Source organism: Pteronotus mesoamericanus, unplaced genomic scaffold (genome assembly GCF_021234165.1).
Source record: "Pteronotus mesoamericanus isolate MK-2021 breed Mesoamerican mustached bat unplaced genomic scaffold, CSHL_Meso_final scaffold_408, whole genome shotgun sequence".
Lineage (NCBI taxonomy): Eukaryota > Metazoa > Chordata > Mammalia > Chiroptera > Mormoopidae > Pteronotus > Pteronotus mesoamericanus.
This window is the reverse complement of record NW_026555315.1, coordinates 1083896-1102012: the sequence shown is the minus strand read 5'-3', so window position 1 is coordinate 1102012 and position 18117 is coordinate 1083896. Positions and strand designations below refer to the sequence as shown.

The following is an 18117-nucleotide window of genomic DNA, read 5'->3' as shown; positions in this document are numbered from 1 at the left end:
CCCACGGCTCCTCGGACGGCACCGGCCCCCGACACGGGAGCGCTGGTCCGCGGGGAGGCCGCAGCCGACGGGCGCCCTGGGGAACCAGGTGTGGGCCAGCCAGAGCCCCGCCCTGCCTCCTACCGGTCAAGTCTGCGGGGCGGTGACCAGGGAAATGAAACGCGTCTGCGATGTCAGACAGGGCACTACCCTCAGGGCCCGGGGACAAGCACAGGCTCCTGCAGTCGCGCAGGAAAAGCACCCGCGGGAGAAAAGGCCCGAGGAGCTGAACGACACTAAGTGAACGTCTGCTGATCAAAACACGCCACTCAGGAAGTGCGAAGGCAGGCAGGCGTGAGAAAACACATTTGCAATACATGTTCCTGAAAGAAGAGTTACAGTGTATTTAGAGTCTTAAAACTTCTCCAAGTCAGTAAGAAAAGACAGCCAACCCAACAGGTTAAAATGGCCCAGAAGGCCCCACAGGGCGGACACGCGCACAGACGGGCCCCGGCCTCCTCCGCCACGGGGGGACCGCTCACCGCACACTCATCGGGGGGCCGGGGGCCGGAGGAGGGCATGAAGCGCACCACACGCGCACCTGGGGAAACGGGGGCAGTCCCCCGGGACCCTGGCCCGGGCAGGTGTCACAGGACAGTGAGCTCGGGCAACGGCCCTGGCCCAGCCGTGCAGGGACACAGGCGAACACAGGCGTGACCTAAGGAAGCCAGACACGCAAATGCATGTGCTAAGGCCCCATTTACGCTGCGGACAGGTGAGCAGGGACCTCCGGGGAGGAAAGCCCGCGAGGAGTCCCCGGAGAGTCCAGGTGCTGGGCACTGCATCCGCCCTGGACGGCGGTCCCGTGGCGGAGCGGCACACAGGAGTCACATTTCACTCCACGTACAACACCCTCCTCAAGCGCTACCACACACACCCGTGAGCAAAAGCTCAGCCCCGGTGCGGGCGGTGGCGGCAGGGCAGCTCGCAGGAAAGAAACGCCAGCACCCCAGCGCCGCAGGCGCCCCCCCGCGGCTGCCCAGCGGAAGGGAAGGGGCCCGGGCCGCGGAGCACGGCGCCTGAGCCCCAGCTGGTGTCGGGCAGGTGCCACGCAGTTCCGCCCGCCCAGGCCCAGCGTCCCCCTTTCTAAAAGCTCCCTCCAGACACGCCCTCACACACAGCAAGAGGCTCTCCCAGCTCGCGGTAACAGCAACGGCGGAGGACAGGAGGGGCGGCTCCCCCAGCATCCCTAGCAAGAAGTGGGGGGGCAGCCTCAGCGGGAAGAGGTGGGGGTGGGACGTGACCCGGACACATCTGGGGAGCACGTGTTCTGTGCTTGGTGCCGATGAGGAAGCCGCGCCACGTCCACGCCCCACCGGGCGCCCCATGCACGCCTGCCATGCTCGGGCGGCCCCACCCCGAGAGGCCCCTCCTTGGCTTCCGGGGCTCCCGGGCAGCCCCGGGGGCCCAGAGCCTCCGAGCTGAGAACAGCAGCGCCCAGGGGCCAAGAGAAAGCACGCCCCCAGCCCGAGCCCTGGTGGAGGGGCTCTGCCGGCCGGCACTCACCTGGGAGCAGAGCGTGCTCTTGTGGGCCTTCCGGTAGATCAGGGCCGGGCAGATGAAGCAGATGAGGCTCCCCATGGTGGCGCCCGTCAGGCCCAGGATCGTCTCCACTGGGGGCGACAGCGCCGGTGGGGTGAGCGCCGAGGGCCCCTGGCGGAGCGGCCGGCCCCTCCCACCCCGAGGTTTCTCCAGGGCGGCTGCGGGTGCCAGCCGGGAGCAGAGCCCGCCCGGACACGGGGCGACCGTGCAGGCTCAGCAGCCCTGCGACAGCCCGCGGCCACCTGCTCCCGCGGTGGTGCCTGTGCGTTTCCCAAGGACGCTGCTCCGGCCCTCAGCTGTGGGGCCTCCCTGGGGCCCCGCCCCGGCTCTGACGCCCCCTGGAAGCCCCCAGGGAGGCCTCTCGGTGGCTCAGCTCCCACCGCCCCCTAGCCTCGGCCAGGGGGCAGCTCTCTACCACCCCCGCCGCTCAGCGAGTGCCCAGCAGGACTGTCCCGGGACGTGGGTGGACGCCTGGGGTCGGGCCTCTGGGCTGGGACGTGGGGAGCGCACGTGCAGTGCCACTCAGTGCCTGTGGCAATAAGCCTTGCCTGTCCCTGGGGAGCAGACAGGGCCCTCGCCTCCCCCAGTGGCAGCAAGGAGCTGCTTCCGACTGCCGCCTGCCCAGAGCAGGCCTGGGCCCCCGTATCAGGGCCCTGCCCCGGCGTCAGCAGAGGTCCCCACGCCTGTTCGCGGCCCCTCAAGCTACCGCGCTTGTCCATGCCTTTCTCTGGCACCCAAGAAGCGGCTGAGAGTCTCCAGGCTTTTTAGGAGGCCGGGAGGATGGCAGGAGACCCCGAGATGTGGCGGCTGCAAGAGCCCACATGCAGCAGCGAGGATGCAGCACAGCGGGGCGCGGTGGAGGCTGGTGGCCGGGGCGGCCTCCACTTACCGTTGGGGATCAGGATCCCACCGACCATGGTTCCAAACACGACCGAGAGGGTGAGTGCTTTGAAGCGCAGGGGCGGCATGTAGCCTCCGGCGGCAAAGGTCCCATCCTTTTGCTACGGGGAAGGAAACGCAAATGAACAGGCTCTGAGATGCCGGCCCGCGCGCTCCGGTTCGAGCAGGCCCCTCGGGGGGGCTGCGCATAGAGGCCCCGCAGCCGGACCGTGAGGCGCGGGCCGCCCCTCCATCAGGTGAGGCCGTGACTCTGCAGCCCCGGGCTGAAAGGCCAGTGGCAAGTCCTGCCTCCTTTCAGAGAGACACCGCGAGAGAGAGCGACAGAGCGCCACGCAGGACGGCGAGCAGGACAGAGAGGCGGCAGCGCCCACGGGCCCCAGGACAGGACCGCACCCACCCACCCACACGCTAGCGGCTGCAGGGTGCACACGAACCAACCCCGAAGCCCTGCACCTCAGTGGCTCGGTGTCCTCGTGTGTAAACATGGGGTCTGACGGTGAGGACCGAGTGAGGTGATGGCCGTGAAGCTCCTGGAGCAACGTGGGGCACGCAGTGGGGCTGATTATGAAAACACCACTGCAGCCCTGACCAGTGGCTCGGTGGGATGGGCACCAGCCTACAAACTGCACAGTCACCGGTTTGATTCCCAGTCAGGCCACGTGCCTAGGTTGTGGGTTTGGTCCCTGGTCAGGGTGTGTATGAGAGGCAACCAATCGATGTTTTCTCTCCCTCTCTTTCTCCCTCCCTTCCCCTCTCTCTAAAAATAAACAAATAAGATCTTTTAAAATCAAAAAATGAAAACGTTCCAGGTACAGAAATGCAGGCACTGTCTGGATGCAAAGACATTTGCCAGGAACAGCGCAAGACGGAGGGCAGCAGCCCACAGGGCGGGGCCGGGCTGGACGCTGGGCGGGCCCACAGCCACCGCCCCCCAAGGGACGAAGTGCTGAATCGGGCCTGGCTTGGTGCCCGCTGCCTGAGCAGCTCAAGGAGCGAGGGGGGCAAACCAGGCCGGGAGCGCAGCCAGCAGGCCTTCCGGGCCTGGCCCCTGCGTGGGACGCCGTCTCTGGTGGCCGGGCCCTTGGGAAGCGGTGCTGACCACGTGGACAGGGAGCCCTAGCCCAGCTGCTCCGGAGCCTGGGAGCCCCGCCCTCCCCAGTCTGACTGGCACAGCCTGCCCTGGGGTCTCTGTGCCACAGACACGGCCTCAGCAGGTCACGTGGGCCTGTGCGGCCACCAGAAGTCCTGGCTGATGCCACAGGCCGGGCTCCAGGACCCCAGGCCAGGACACGACACCACTGCAGAGAGGGGCCGCAGGTCCCAGCTCCCGGGATGCTCCTGGGCAGCAGCCATCACGAGCGCGCCGTTTGCGGCCAGCTCCGCAGCGGCCGGAGTCAGAGCGCGGCAGCTCTTCACCACGGCCTCGGCAGAACCCGGCCCGCACATAGGGCGGCACCAGCGCCCTTTGTCAAACTGTTCAAGCGCACGGTCACACAGACGTGAGCAGGACAGCACGCTGACCCCAGCGGCCACCCGCCCACCTGGCCAAGGTCAGCTCCAGCACATCAAGCCAGCCCTCCTCGTCCCACCCACGCCTCCTCCCCCAGGATGGTGCGAATGCAAGGCCCCCATGGCCTGCTCCTTCTCTGGGGGGCAGCCTGGAGCCAGACGTCTCGGCGACAGGCCCCGGCTGCCTGGACACGGGCCTGACCACGCACGCACATCAGCCCGTTTGGTCTGGCACGCTCTTTTCTCCAAAGCTGGGTTAAAGAGAAAAATCCCTATTAAAAGATTCCATTTTACGCCCTAGCTGGTGTGGCTCAGTGGACTGAATGCCACCCTGCAAACCAAAGGGTTGTAGGTTCGATTCCCGGTCAGGGCACAGGCCTGGGTTGTGGCCAGGTCCCCAGCAGGGGGCGCATGAGAGCCAACCACACACTGAGGTTTCTCTCCCTCTTTCTCTCTCGTACTCCCTCCCTTCTCCTCTCTCTAAAAATAAATAAAATCTTTAAAAAAAAAATTTCATTTTAAGTGGACCTTTTTTGTTTAGTTAGGAAAGCCTGCCCTCTGTTGCCCAGGAAAGTGAAAGCCACCGGAGAGAACGTCGTGAAGACCAGAGACTCGTGGGCCCGCAGCACCGTCGTCCGCAGGGGGGCCACCTCACCTGCTGCTCAAAGAGCAGCGTGTTCAAGGCCTGTCTGCAGGGCAGGATCATCATGGGGAAGCCCACGGCCACCGACATCATGAAGCCGACGCGGATCATCTGCGTCACCAGGTTGGAGGGGAAGTGCATCAGCACGTTGCCAGCAATGGCCTCGGTGAAGCTCACGTAGCCGAAGAACCCCACCTGCCGGAGGACAGAGCAGAGCGGCGTGTGCCGGGGCTGCCCGCCCCCCCGCCGCCGGCCCGCAGGAGGCCCTCCTCCATGGAAGCGAGGGCACCATGTGGCTCTACAGGGGGTGGCAGGGCTCCCAAGAGCCCCGCATGGAGAGGGTGGAGCCGGGCCTCGGCACCGCACCCGTGGAGGGCAGGGTCTAGTGTGGTCTGAAGCCCCAGCCGGGGTGCCGGGGGTGAGCTATCCCCGTGGACAAGACGCCTGGCAACAGGATGCACGGATCATCCGTGCACGCGACAGGAGCGGGGAAACCGCGGGGCCCAGAGCCACAAGCTCGGCGCGTTCGATTCTGTCTGCAATGTCGCAAGCAGTGACCGGGCACATCCAGAGATGGGAGGGGGGACGGCCAACTGACGGACTCAGCCCCTCCCTGCCAGGAGGGCGGGCCGGGGCCAGGGCCAGGAGCACCCCCCCGACGGGGCACGAAGCCCACCAGGGCGGAGCAGCTCTCACGTGCCCGGAGTGGAGGAGCAGGCCCGCCTGCGACCAGGGGGCTCCGGGGCACTGTACCAGGGGTCTGTCTGTAAGGAGCGGGGCACTGCCGCCCGCCCGTGATGCTGGGGGGAGGGGCGTGAGGGTCCTACCATGACGTAGAAGGCGGTCACCACGTTGAGGGAGGAGGCAAATATGGAGCTCATGGTTTTCACGGACGGCTCATCCAGGCTGTCGTACGTGGGCAGGACCTGGCTGTGTAAAAACAGGTGGCTTCACAAAGCAGACTCCAGAGACAGGCGCGGCCGCCCGGGCTGGCAGCCCCAGGTCCCCAGCCCAGAGTCTCTGACACCTCCCCTCCCCCTCCCCCCGCCACCATGTAACTCAGCCCAGCCAAGACGCTGCACCAGGGGGAGGGGGGAGCTGGGGGGCTGGGAGTCCTCCCGACGCGCTCCCTGCAAGCGTTTGACAAGTGCCGCAGCGTGAAAGGCCGTCTGTCCCCCTGAAGCGGGGCGTGACCGCTCTGGGGAGCATGGGGCTGGGCAGAGGCAGCGTGTTTACGGGAAGCAGGAAGCGGTTCAGAGCACTGCTGTCAAAAGACTGGAAAGTTAAACAAACACAAGGCAGCCTGGACGCCCGCCCACGTCTGCGCCTCAGCAGCGCTCCCGGCCGCGTGGACAGGAGGCTGGAGACGACAGAAGGGTAGCTCCCGTCCCACGCCCAGGCCGGCCGCGCAGAGCTGCCCGGTGGGGAAGGGGCGTGTCTGCGTGGGCTCCCCCACAGCAAAGCAGGGCGAGGAGGAGGGCGGGGCAGCGCAGGAGGAGGGGGCTGCTCTGGGGGCGCCTGCACGGGGAGACGAGGACGGAGGCAGAGCGGAAGGGGGCGGCTCTGCAGTCCCGCCGCCGCGGCCCCACGGCCGCCGCGGCCCGTGGTCACGCTGCACCGAGTCACACGGGCTCCACAGCACAGGGAGGAAGTGCGTCGACAGAAAACCATTAGCGAGGAGAGAAGCCTGGTGGTCCCTGGAGCCAAACCTCAAAACTGCCTTTACAAAGTGAGATGCAAACCAGGCGGACACACTACATTCACCACAGAGCAAAGGACTGGAACAGGCGAGGGTGCTTGGCTGCCAAAGGCTGAGGCCCACCACCCACTCCCTCAAGCAGGTGCGCGCGGACCCCGAGGCCACAGGGGAGGGGCTGACACGTGGCTCCTGGGCTGCGGCAGGGTCCCCGAGGAGCCCGGCTTGTGAGGCGGCGCCAGGCGCAGGGCCGAGGCCTCCCCCCGCCCCAGCTGCTGCACCGGGAGCTGTGGGCACCGTGGGGGGCTGTGCAGGGACAAAGGCGGGGAGCCCCAGCGCCACCCCCCCGATCGTGGCCGTGCCCTGGGAGCCTCTGCTGGCGGGGGCCACAGACCCCCACAGCACGGCAGCCTCACTAAGCGGCCCCAGGGCACAGACCCAGGCCCCCCCCGCCCTCCGGGCCCCGCTGCCTCTGCGCCCTGCACCCCCGGCCTCCAGAGGAGGGTCGGAGCCTCACAGCGACACAAAGCGGAGGCCTGGCCGTGCCTGCAACAAGGGGACCAGTCACACCGGCAGGGCCAGTTGAGCACCAGCAAGGGCAGGCGGGAGCCCTGGTCCCTGCACGTGCTCCAGCGCGGCCACCACAGGAGGGATGGGCTCTCTCTGCTCCAACAGGAGGTTGGCAGGCTGGCCGCCAAGCTGCGTGTGGCCTCCCACTGCTCGCAGGAGACATGGCATACATCTGCGGGCTCACCGCCTGCGTACGGGGCAGGACGAGCTTTCGGGGGCCTACGTCGTGACGGGCCTAAGAAACAAGCCCAGCAGATGGGCACTGGCTGCCACGTAGCCACCGCCACACCAACAACCACGGGGTGTTATTAAAAAAGCAAACTCCAGACCGAAGGGGCAGCTGGTAACCAGGCCCCCGGTGAAAGCAGGTCACCTCGGTCGCCGGCTGCGAGGGACCAGCGAGGGCAGAGCGCCCACTAGCAGACATGGTGCGGCCTAGGGAAACGGAGGGGCGACGGCTCGGGGCCCTGCACGTGGGCATGAGCACAGGGGGCGGGCACGCTTTGTGCCACCCTGGTTTGCGACTGGAGCGATCACACCGCTGGGACCGACGGGTGCGAGCCGCGCTGCCAGCGCCCACTCCCCGATGCTCCCTTCCCGTCCGCACCGCGTTCGCGCCTCCCTTCTGCACGGGCGGCTGGCTCTCGCCACTGGTGGCGAAGGCGCTGCAGCTGGAGTTCCAGGAGCGGGCTGGGCTGCGCTCGCCGGGCCCCGCGCCAGCGCGAGGCGCAGGCCCGCGGAGCAGCCGCTGACAGCGCCTGGAGGCAGCCCGCAGGCAATGTTTGTGCAGCGTCCTTCGCAACATTCCCGCGCAAACAGCTCGCTGCTGGCAGGACGCTGGGGACTGTGATCAGATGGCGTGGGCCGCGGGGAGCTGGCAAACTGGGCGCTCTCACCAGGAGCGCCAGCAACGCGTCAGGAATAAGGCTGAGTTCTCGTCGTAAAAGATACACGGAAACACAACCGTCTCCCCCTGGAGGTCGGGGCGGAGGCCACAACCGAACAGGACACGGCGCCAGCGGCCTGCACTGGGCGGCTGAAGAAAGCGGCCAAGGCCGTGGCCTGCGTCAGACCCCCACCCACACGGAACACAGCGCCCGGGCCCTGGCGGTACTTACGACTGGCAGGCAAAGGACATGCCGAAGATGGGGATGCAGCGGAAGACGCCCTCCCAGCGGACGTAGCTGACCCGCCGCAGCCACTGCCCACCGAACAGGCCGTGCTTGAGCGAGCACAGCAGGACCTGTGGGAGGGGGAGGGAGAGGCGCTCGGGGTCCAGCCATCCTGCTCCCCGTCACAGCCCGCACGCGCCCCAGGGGAAGCCTGGGGCCGCCGGCTGGGGGTCTGCACGGCCCATCCCCTGCCCTCGGCTGGGCCACAGGCTGGCCGAGTGTTGCCAAGAGAAGCACCCGCTGCAGGGCCCGCCTGGTGCTTGGGACAGTGGCCAGCGCAGGTGCCACTGAGCCCAGGCAGCAAACAGCAAGGCCCAGCGCTGCGCCCACTCTGTTGCCTCAGGGATGGGATGGGCCCCCGACCCAGCCCCACGAGGGCGGGCTCGTGCGTGCACAGCCGTCCTGGGTCGGCACCCTCCGCTGAGGGCTGCTGGGAACACACACCAGTGCTCGGCCCTCGAAGGACAGCCGATCACAGAGCCTTCTGGGCTCTGCTCCCCAGGGAAGCCACCTGGCCTTGCCAGCGAAAGGGCAGGCCAGGGCCCGGGCCCTGGGCAAGCGCTCCGTGAGAATCAAGTGTTCTGAGTGCCCACTGCTCACGGGACCCTCCCACCTGGTCGTTCAGAAATGTTCGCTTAGGAAACAATATCCCCCATGACCAATGCTGGCGCGGTGACTCCTGGCCACACGCCCACCTAAAGCTTGTCCCCGAGCATGAGGTGCGGCCTCGCCCTCCCGTCCCAGGGGACCCGCTGAGGCTCACGGGGACGAGCCTCCATGGCTCCCCGGCTCTTGGCCGCCCCGGGCACTCACCACGAGCAGGAAGGCGGCGTAGAAGAGGAGCGCCATGGCACTGAAGGACTGGATGGAGGCCATCACGTTGCGCTGCAGGCTCAGCGGGAGCACCATGCACAGCGACACCGCGAACAGCAGGAGCGCGCGGAAGGTGCCAGTCACCTGGGGGCCGAGAGGGGGCTGGGCGGGCGCCACCCACCCATCCCCCTTGGCCCCCAACCCAAGCACCCAGGCCTGACCCCTCCGGTTCCAGCAGGTCTGAGATGGTGACTTAAGGGGTGTTGCATGAGCGTGCCAGGACTCCAGACACCGGAGAGGGTCCCTACCTGAAACCCAAACAGCCGAGCAAAGAAGTTGGACCCCAGATCACCAATGACCACGTAGAAGGCGACGCAGGTCCCCAGCATCAGCCCTATCATGCTGCGGAGAAGGAAGCGGCGGCTGTAACGGCAGCGGGCAGGGGCCTGCGGCCTCACCACGCTCAGCACCCCCGCCGAGGACCGGGCGCGGCTGTGCTCACGGTCCAGGCGTGACACTGACCCGGAGCCCGGTCCTGCTGAGCCGCTGCACACACGTCCCCCGAGGCCGCGCCTCGCGAGGAGTGTGATTTCACACGTTTATGGTACCCGGGGGTGTCCCCAGGTTTTCCTTGGGACGAATATCGAATAACACTGCGCTTTTCTTCACGGGGTTTTATGGTCTTCTCTCCACAGGGGCTTCTGAAAGTCCTCAGATGCCACAAAGCTGCACTATGACGCCAGGCAAGTCACAGGACACCCAATGGCTGTCAGAAAGGCTGGTCCCAGATTCAGAAGCCTGATGATGCAACTTCCCAGTAATTTTTCCATCGCATACAATTTTATTCCAACGGGAGAAAAACAGGGCATTTCCTATTTGACGCAGCCTTGATGCAGCCGTGTCAGGGGTGCGGGCACCCCAGCGCCGGGAGCGGCGCCGAGAGGTTACGGCAGCAGAGGGAGCCCCGCAGTGCTCCATTCCCAGGCGTCCGTGTTTCCATTCCTCCTGTGAGACCTAAATAAGGCTTCCACCTCGACGTGCATTGTTTTAAGGGTACGATAAATTGGACGTTCAAATATTTAGCAAATAACACATTGGAAACACACTGGAAGCTATAACCAGCCCACGCCTGAAGCATGTGCTTCGCCTCGTAACGGGGCCAAGCTTCTCGCTGGCTACGGCTGATGGGGGGGCTCCCGCAGAGGGGCGCTGCCTACCTGGTCTCCACCAGCATCTTCCCGGCCTTCCCGTAGGTGTGGAATGCTAGTGCAAAACAGAGAGATCGAGGCTCAGTCCAGCAGCGAGGAGCGACCGCCGTAAGGACGCTCCAGGTGCAAGTTGTGGAAGGCAACGTGACAACCACCTGCTGGTCTGACGTTTCCCAGGTGTAAGAGGGACACTTTTATTTTGGTCCCATGCTTTTCTCGGATCTATGATCGACAAATGGAAACCACATAAAACAAGAACAAAGCAAGGAAAGACAGGCAGGTTGGTTTTTCACTAAAAAAAATATTTAAAAAAGAAAGGAAGAAAAACCGTCCCTGCACCACAACTGTTGCCCCGCACGGCAAGCAGGGGGGAGGCCTGCCTGGAGGAGGCCCCCAGAGGCGACCCTGCACAGGGCCGGCTGCCCAGACAGAACCGAGAGGTGAGAGGCGCCCTGCCCACCACGCCCAGTTTTCACAGCTGGAACCCGAGGGCCCGGCTGAGGGCCCTCACGCTCCCTGTCCGGGGTTTTGGAAGACGTAGAGCGTGCGTTCAAGCACGGCCCTCTGGGACTGGGACTGGGGGGCCGCGTCCTCGCAGGCCGGCCGCGTTTCAGGGCGGACGACGATGGAGCCCGGACGGCTCTGTGCACCTCGCACACCTGGCGCGCCCCCCGGCGGAGAGCAGCGTCCGTCCTTCCTTCCTTCCTGACCCTGGACCCGCTCCCAGCAGAGGACATGCCAGGAGCCAACCGCCACCATGGTCCAGCGGAGCCCCCAGGGTCTCCCAGGAGCAACCAGACTGGGGCCCCACCTCCGGCCCCCGTCCTGCCCTCCCCGGGGCCAGGGCCCCCTGAGCAGGTTTAGGAAGCAGGAAGCACACAGGCCACCGGTGTGGATGCCCAAAACCCCTCGTCATCTCTTTCAAATCCCTCAGGGAGAGGGCATCGCCGACGGCCTCTGGCTCGGCACCCTGTCCCCAGGGGCCTGGGCCAGCGAAGGCAGCCCTCGGGGTCCCCTGGCCTCCCCGCTGTCTGACCCCTGGGTGGGGGCCCGCATCTCAGGAGCCCCCCACAGGGCCTGTCTGCATCCGGGAGCGACCTGCACCCGCACAGGTCCCTGCACGGGATGCCAGTCAAGGTCCAGCTGAGAACTTCGGACCCTGGGAGCTCCAGGCAACAGACAGCAGCCCAGGCCACGCTGCCACCAGAAAGGTCCGCCGTACCCCTCGGTGATAGCCATCAGGCAGCACGCGCTGGACAAAAACCGAGGGCCCGGACACAAGGGAGGTGCGCTCCTGGCCACCCCAGCCTCCTCCTTCTCCAAAAGGAAGTGCGGTGTCTACAACACACTCGTAAGTGCTCAGAGATAGTTCCAGGACACACCTGTGTGCTAGGCAGAGGGAAGGGGCTCTATGAAGTCAAAGCATCAACCTGGGAGGGGCATTTCTTCACCCAGAAAGACGCATCTGGTTCCCAGAGCAATGGCCCGAGGGGGCAGGGCCCCAGCCTCCGTCTCCCCCTTTCCTTCACTGGCGCCAGCCCGGCCACTGCATGCTCACCCCTCCCCCCTCCCCGCACCGGTCAGGCGGTCAGGCACCGGTCTCTCCGCTACCTCTCACCCCGAGTCCCGAACACCAACACCTAGCAGCGCCCCCACCTCCTGCCTGGCATGGCTCTGGGAGGTTGGGGCGTGGCCTACGCTCCCACTCCTTGGGGGCGGGGGTTGGGGGGACCACGGCACCAGACCAGGGCGGCGGCAGGCTGACCAGGGCCACAGATGGGGCGGCCAGATGACGAGGGGGCCAGGGGACCACAAACTGCTCCCACCCAGGGCCCTAGGGCACTGCCACACTCAACAGCCTGGGGCGCGAGTCCCGGCAACCGACGAGCTGGTGCTTCCCTGCATCCTCTGAAAGGGGGTTTAGGGGACTCTGCGAAGGCAGCGCATGCAAAGCGAGGAGCAGCCGGGGGAGGCGGGTCAATGTCGCAGAGGTGCCCAGAAGCAGCAAACAAAGCGCCACACACACAGCAACACCAGCGAAAACCCACCGGCGCCGTGAGTCCCTGCCGGGCACAGGCCTTGCTGCAGCGGGGCCCGCGTGGCGCCCGCCGCCAGGGGCTCAGCCAACCGGGAACTGCCGCAAACTCAAGCCCGCCCATCAGGAGCGCACCGTCCCCCTCACGGTCCCCAGGTCTGGACAGAGGCCGCCTGTCCATCCCCTACCCCCACAGCTGCTCACGTCCGAGGAGGACCCAGCAGGCGACGGGGACGGGGACGGGGACGGGGGTGGCGAGGGAGCCGGCTGACCCAGGCTGCCTGTCCCCACCAGCAGCACCGGAGGCAGCGGCGCTCCTCTCAGGCCACCCTCGGGCCCGGCACAAGCCCTGGCGGCCCCTCTCCCAGGCAGAGGGAGAGAGGCCCCCGAAGCAGCAGCAGCAAGCGGCGGCCGGGAGGTGGGAGGGCTGCGGGCCCCCGGCGCCGGAGAGACCCTGAGCCCCTCCGTTTGGGCTCCTCCCCCGGGCTGGGCCTCCCGTTTCTGAGACGGGACCACGGTGAAGCCAGGACGGCAGGCGGCTGGCACGGATGCGGGGGGAGCCCTCTTGTTGGGGGCGCCAGACATAACGGGAGGCCACCGGTGGCCTCACCGTCCTGCTTCCAGCGGCGGGCACAGGGCCGTGGCCGTCCCAAGCGGGAGCCCCGGGCAGCCGTGTGGAAGGGCGTCCAGAGGCACCCGGACCTGCCTCAGCCTTTCCCGTCCAGCCAGGCCGGCGTCCCTTCCCCGGGACCGTCCAAGAATAATCAGGCAGCGGTCAAAAACCACGGCCTCCCCGGGGCACGGCCGCTTGCCCTTTCAGACACAGCCGGGCACCTCGTGGGGCACTGGCTGCAGGAACCCCGCTGTAGTGCAGGGGCCCTCCAAGGGGAGAGAAAGGCCGCCCCGCAGGCCCTGGCCCCGCAGGGGAAGAGGGACCGCCCGGGGCGCGCCCCCTCCCAAGATGAAGGAGGGCTCCTTGTGGGTTGGGTTCAGCCGGCAAATCTCACTTCCTCAGGCGACTGCGCCCCGACGAGTCTGACAGCACCACTAGCGTCGGGAAGAAGGAAGGAAGCAGCCCTCCCGCAGCCGAGGCCAGAATGCACCGGCTCGGCGCCAGGCCGAGCCGACGGGCCGGGCGGGGCCGGGGGGCGGGTAGACAACCAGAGGCTGCGCCCCACGTGGGTCGCCCCGGCACTGGCGTTTTGTTTGTCCCCTGGAGCTCTGCACACCCATGTCCTCTCCCCGGGACAGCTGTGAGCTGAGGCCGGGGCAACTCTCGTGGGGAGAGCCCAGCGGCCGGCCACGGGTGGGCGGGGGGTCGGGGCTTTCCCCAGACACGCGCAGGGCCAGCTCCCACCCTGCATTTCCCACGAACAGGATGCAGGGCCGGGGGCGTCTGGAGGCAGGAGCAGCGAATGCAGCAGCAACCCGGCCGCCAGAGCTCAGCTGCCCTGCAGCCGCTCCAACCGAAAGGAAACAGAGTGCGGCCTCCCCTCCCCTGGCCAAAAACCGAGGAAGGAAGAAAGAAGGCAGGAAACAGAACTACAGCTGACAGCACCCGGGAGTAGAGAAGCCAGTGGGTGGACAGGTGACCTGACCCGGTGACAAGCCTGCCCCGAGCAGCACCCTCCGTGGCACTCAGAGCGGGGCGGAGAGCAAGGTGCTGCAGGCTCCCCCAGAGGCCCCGCCCCGGGAGGGCAGAGGGGCGGGGCTCCTGACAGGAGGGACCTCTCCCTGCGCCTTTGCTAAAAGGGGGGGGGAGCAGGGGGCGGGGAGGAAAGTGCCTCAGACCCCTTCACATCACCTCAATTTCTCAATTTCGAAGCATGTGACTATAGTACCACTGTTTAAAAGCTGCATTATTTAAAAATAAGGAAAATAATTGCAGTTGAAGGCACGCTTGAATAAAGTGGAAGAACAGTGAGTCCGCCCAGACCCAGGGCAGGGCTCCGCGCGGAGGGGCCGGCGCCCTGCGGCCCACATGCTCACCCAGGCCCGCGTAGGTCCTCCGCTTGCTCAGGGCGGCGGCCTTCACCAGGAACATGCAGGACTGGTGCGTCATCCAAGAGCAGAAGGCCAAGAGCAGGGCCCCCAGGACGATGCCGCACTGGAGGGTTGGAAGAGAAAGGGACGTTGACAAAAGAAACCTGCGCTGCTGTCTTCACTGTGCAGGCCCACGGCTGCACTGCGGCTTCCGGAAGCCCCTCCACTGCCGGGCAGGCCGGCCGTCCCTGCAGACACAGGCCCCAGCTCCGTGCCACTCCCCTGTCCCTGGCACAAAAGGGATCAGTCCCTGGGTGTGGGCGCCACAGGCTTTCTCCAGGGACATCAGATCTGTGCGTGTCCTGTAGGAGCGCCCGGACTTCTCGTCCCGAGCCCCCCACGCGTCTCGGTACACGCCCCGCAGCACCTCCCAGTTCTCTGCACACCCTGCCGGGCACCGCCACCTGGCCGCTGCGATCAGCAGCTACGAGCGGTAAACGTATCCTGGAAGAAGATTAAAAATGACATTTATGCCTTTCTTATAAGTTAAACAGACACTCGACCATCTGACCTAGCAACTGCTCTCCTAAGTATTTATCCAGGAGAAATGAAAGCGTGTGTCCATGTAAAAAAAAAGCTGCATGCCAACACCTGTAATCCAGAAACTGAGGACGCAACGCAGCGCCCCCCTGGTGTCTACGAGAGCTGAGCGAACACTCACCCTGCGACCTGGCCCTTTGCTCCGAGGTGAGCCCCCGACAAAACGCAGACACAGGGTCCTGGCCTGCGCGTGTGTTCAGAAGAGTTCCAAAGAGGAAATGCCATGCGTGCCCAGCAAAGGTAAAAGAATAAATGGTGGAGCGTCCATGCAGTGGAATACCAGCCAGACATTAACACCAACACGTTACACAATTCTAGTTACATGGAGCTCAGAAGCAGGCCACGTGGGTCTCTGGTGCCAGCGGTGGGTGGTGGACCCTTCGGGGGGAGGCAGTGGTCAGGGCGGGGAGGGGGGCGGGCAAGGCTGTGCTCCCTAATCTGGGAGCTAGGGACAAGTGCGTGTTCCTTTCATAAGAACTTATTAACACTGCACCTAAAGCGTGTGCACTTTTCTGTACGCACAGTATACATCAACAAAATATTAATTCTTTTAAAATTTCCTTTAATTATATTTATTTAATCCTCGCCCAAAGATATATTTATTGATTTTAGAGAGAGAGGAAGAGAGAAAGAGAGACATCGATGTGAGAGAGAAACATCGACTGGTTGCCTCTTGTCTGCACCCCAACCGGGGACCAAACCGGCAACCCAGGTATGCACCCTGACCAGGGATTGAACCCGCAACCTTTTGGTGCACGGGACAACACGCTACCCAACCAAGGCACATCAGCCAGGGAAACATGCTGATTTTTTTTTAAAGTGCCAAAATTACTAAAACCAAACAAACCAAAAACACCAAACTTAAAAAATGACATGGCTGCCGCCCACCACAATGACACACCCCCAAGCTGCTCTCTTGCCTCCCGCTGGGCCCCGGCCAGGGGCTCCCCCAGGGGGAGATTCCGAGGCCCCAGGACAGCGTCGCCCCAGACTCGGCCCGCCCTGGGCGCGCGGAGCTGCGCGCTCTTGCCGGGCGGTGGGCCTGGCCGCCTGTGACTGCTCTGGCGGGGGGCCTGTGCCCCTGCCACCCCCCACAGCAGACACTGGGGTCTGTGGGCGGCCACCTTGGCACCCCCCACACAGGCATCAAGGCTGCGGGACCTGCCAACTGCACGACTCTGGAGGCAGTTCTGTGCCAGGCACATCGCAATGCACGCTGGGGCCCCCCACCAGGGACGCACAATGCCCGGGCACAGGTGCTGCCAGAGGGGCGCGGCCTGGCCTCCCACACCCGCCAGCAGGCCACCCTCCCGCCAGGCAAGGCAGACGCAGTTTCACCCAGAAGGGCTGGGGGGCTCAAGCGGGGGACCAAAAATCCCCAGATTAAAAACATGTCTTTTGCTATTTTTAAAAAAGATTTTATTTATTTTTAGAGAGGGGGGAAAGGAGGGAGAAAGAGAGGGAGAGAAACATCAACATGTGGTTGCTCCTCGCACACCCCCAACTGGGGACCTGGCCTGCAACCCAGGCAGGTGCCCTGACTGGGGATCGAACTGACCACCCTTTGGTTCGCAGGCCGGCGCTCAGCCCACTGAGCCACGCCAGCTGGGGCTGCTTTGCTACTGTTACGCAAAAGGCGCTAAGTATGAAAAATGCAAAGTGTCTGTTACTCTAAAATTAAACTCCTGGGGCCCATTTTTCAGTTCCAAAATATCCATCTTATTCTCATTTTTCCACCTTATTTGATTTCGTCCAGAAGACTGGTCTTGGCCGACTTGGCCCCGCATCCTCCGCAGCGGCGGGGCGGTGGTGGGGGCCACTCCTTGGTCGCCCCCACCCTCAGGCTCGCTCCAGCGGGGTCAGCGGGGCGGGCCGGGCGGGGGGCAGCGACCCCGCCCTGGATGCACAGGAAGCTGAGAAGGGTAGTTTTAGGAAATGAGTTGCCGAATTTGATGATTCCATCAACCGCCCTCTCTAAAGCACCAAGTGCCTGCTTATTTGTGGATTAAGCTGAAGGCAAAAGGATCCACCCGTCAGCAACGGCGACTTTCTCTCCTGCCGTCTGTCAGGATGGCAGGACATAATTTTGTAACCTTCCCGAATTTTTTCAATGTTTCCATGTGCATATCGCCAACTGCGCAGATCTAAAAGCGCACTAGCCGGCGACCTTTGTAACCAACTTGGAACAAGCGCCCCTGGGTCCACGCCCGGGGGACCCGACGCGCCCCCTTCTGCACGCAAGTGCCGCCGGGTCGGAGTGCTAAAGAATAACGACACGACAGCGCTGAGCCCGCGGGTCCCTGTCCGTCGTCGGACGGTCACTGGGCGCTTCGTCCGAAGTTTCTAAACGGGCGGCGCCGGCGCCGGCACGGAGCGCTCCCGACTGAGCGAGGTCTCTCGGATTCCGCCCGTAGACCCCCAGGCGCGGCCACCGAGCGCCCCCACCCCGCCCTGGGCGCACCCGGCCCGGGGGGCAGCGGGCGGCGACCGCTGCCCGCTGGACTCACCTGTTTGAAGCAGAAGGGCATGGTGAGGACGCTGACGCCTACTATGCTGTTCACTATGTTCATGATCAGCCCCCAGTTGGAGGCGGCGGCCGCGGTCATAGCGCGGGGTCTGGGCCCGGGGGCCCGGATGCGAGGCGCCGGGACCGCGGCTGGGCGCAAGGCCCTGACAGGAGCGGGAGGCTGCCTGGAGGAGGTGGCCTCGCGCGAAGGCGGCGGGGGCCGTCAACCTGCACACCCCTCCAGGCCCCGCAGCCACCTCAGGGCATCGTCTCCCGCTCACTCGCTCGCGCCGACCGCCTCCGCGTCCCCGCGCCCAGACCCGGAAGAGCCGCCAGGTGCCAACCAGGCACACCTCCAACCGGCTTCGCGGCCGGCCGACGCGCACACTTCCGCCTTCCGCGGGCTCCTCTGCCCGGAAGTGACGGCACGGAGGCGGGGGCGTGGGGCAGGAATGGGTGGGGCCTACCAGGGCACCGCGGGGCTCTGCGGGGGCGCGGGCCTCGGGGCGGGGCTATGTGGGTCGCAAACCACTGAGAGGCAGGCCCTGCCGTATGGGCGGGGCAAAGGGCGGGACTGGGACGGGGCCGGCCGGCCTGAGAGCTATGCACCTGTGCAGAGCGCAGCCCTGGCCTTGCGCCGCTGGTCTTGCTAAACCCCCTCCTTGCAAGGGCTGGAGCCGTAGGGACTCGCCCGCAGAGCCCCGCTCCGGAATGGCAGTGGACGGCCAGAGAGAAAGGGCCGTGTCGCGCCTTCCGGAGAGAGGCGGGGTTTCGAGGGCTCATTTTAGCAATTACACCCTGGGACCGAAGTCGGAGAGTGTTTTTGGTACCCTGGGCCCTGGGGCGGAGCCTTAACGGTCTGGGCCGAACCCTTAAATCTGCTCGAAAGAGTTAGCACCTG

General features: G+C 65.4%; 1 protein-coding gene across 5 annotated transcripts in view; it reads right to left on the bottom strand.

The window, feature by feature from the left end:
• Positions 1-17620, bottom strand: part of SLC38A10 (solute carrier family 38 member 10) — a 31728-nt gene extending 14108 nt beyond the window's left edge. For all 5 annotated transcript variants that reach the window (XM_054592994.1, XM_054592996.1, XM_054592998.1 and 2 more), the window contains exons 1-10: positions 17218-17620; positions 14117-14234; positions 10102-10147; positions 9193-9286; positions 8885-9028; positions 8018-8142; positions 5461-5563; positions 4646-4828; positions 2471-2582; positions 1546-1652 (exon numbers count right to left, since the gene is read on the bottom strand). In XM_054592994.1, coding sequence (XP_054448969.1) covers positions 1546-1652; positions 2471-2582; positions 4646-4828; positions 5461-5563; positions 8018-8142; positions 8885-9028; positions 9193-9286; positions 10102-10147; positions 14117-14234; positions 17218-17316 — 1131 coding nt within the window. In that variant the 5' untranslated portion in view covers positions 17317-17620. The remainder of the gene's footprint in view (positions 1-1545; positions 1653-2470; positions 2583-4645; positions 4829-5460; positions 5564-8017; positions 8143-8884; positions 9029-9192; positions 9287-10101; positions 10148-14116; positions 14235-17217) is intronic.
• Between the last annotated feature and the right edge of the window lie 497 nt (positions 17621-18117).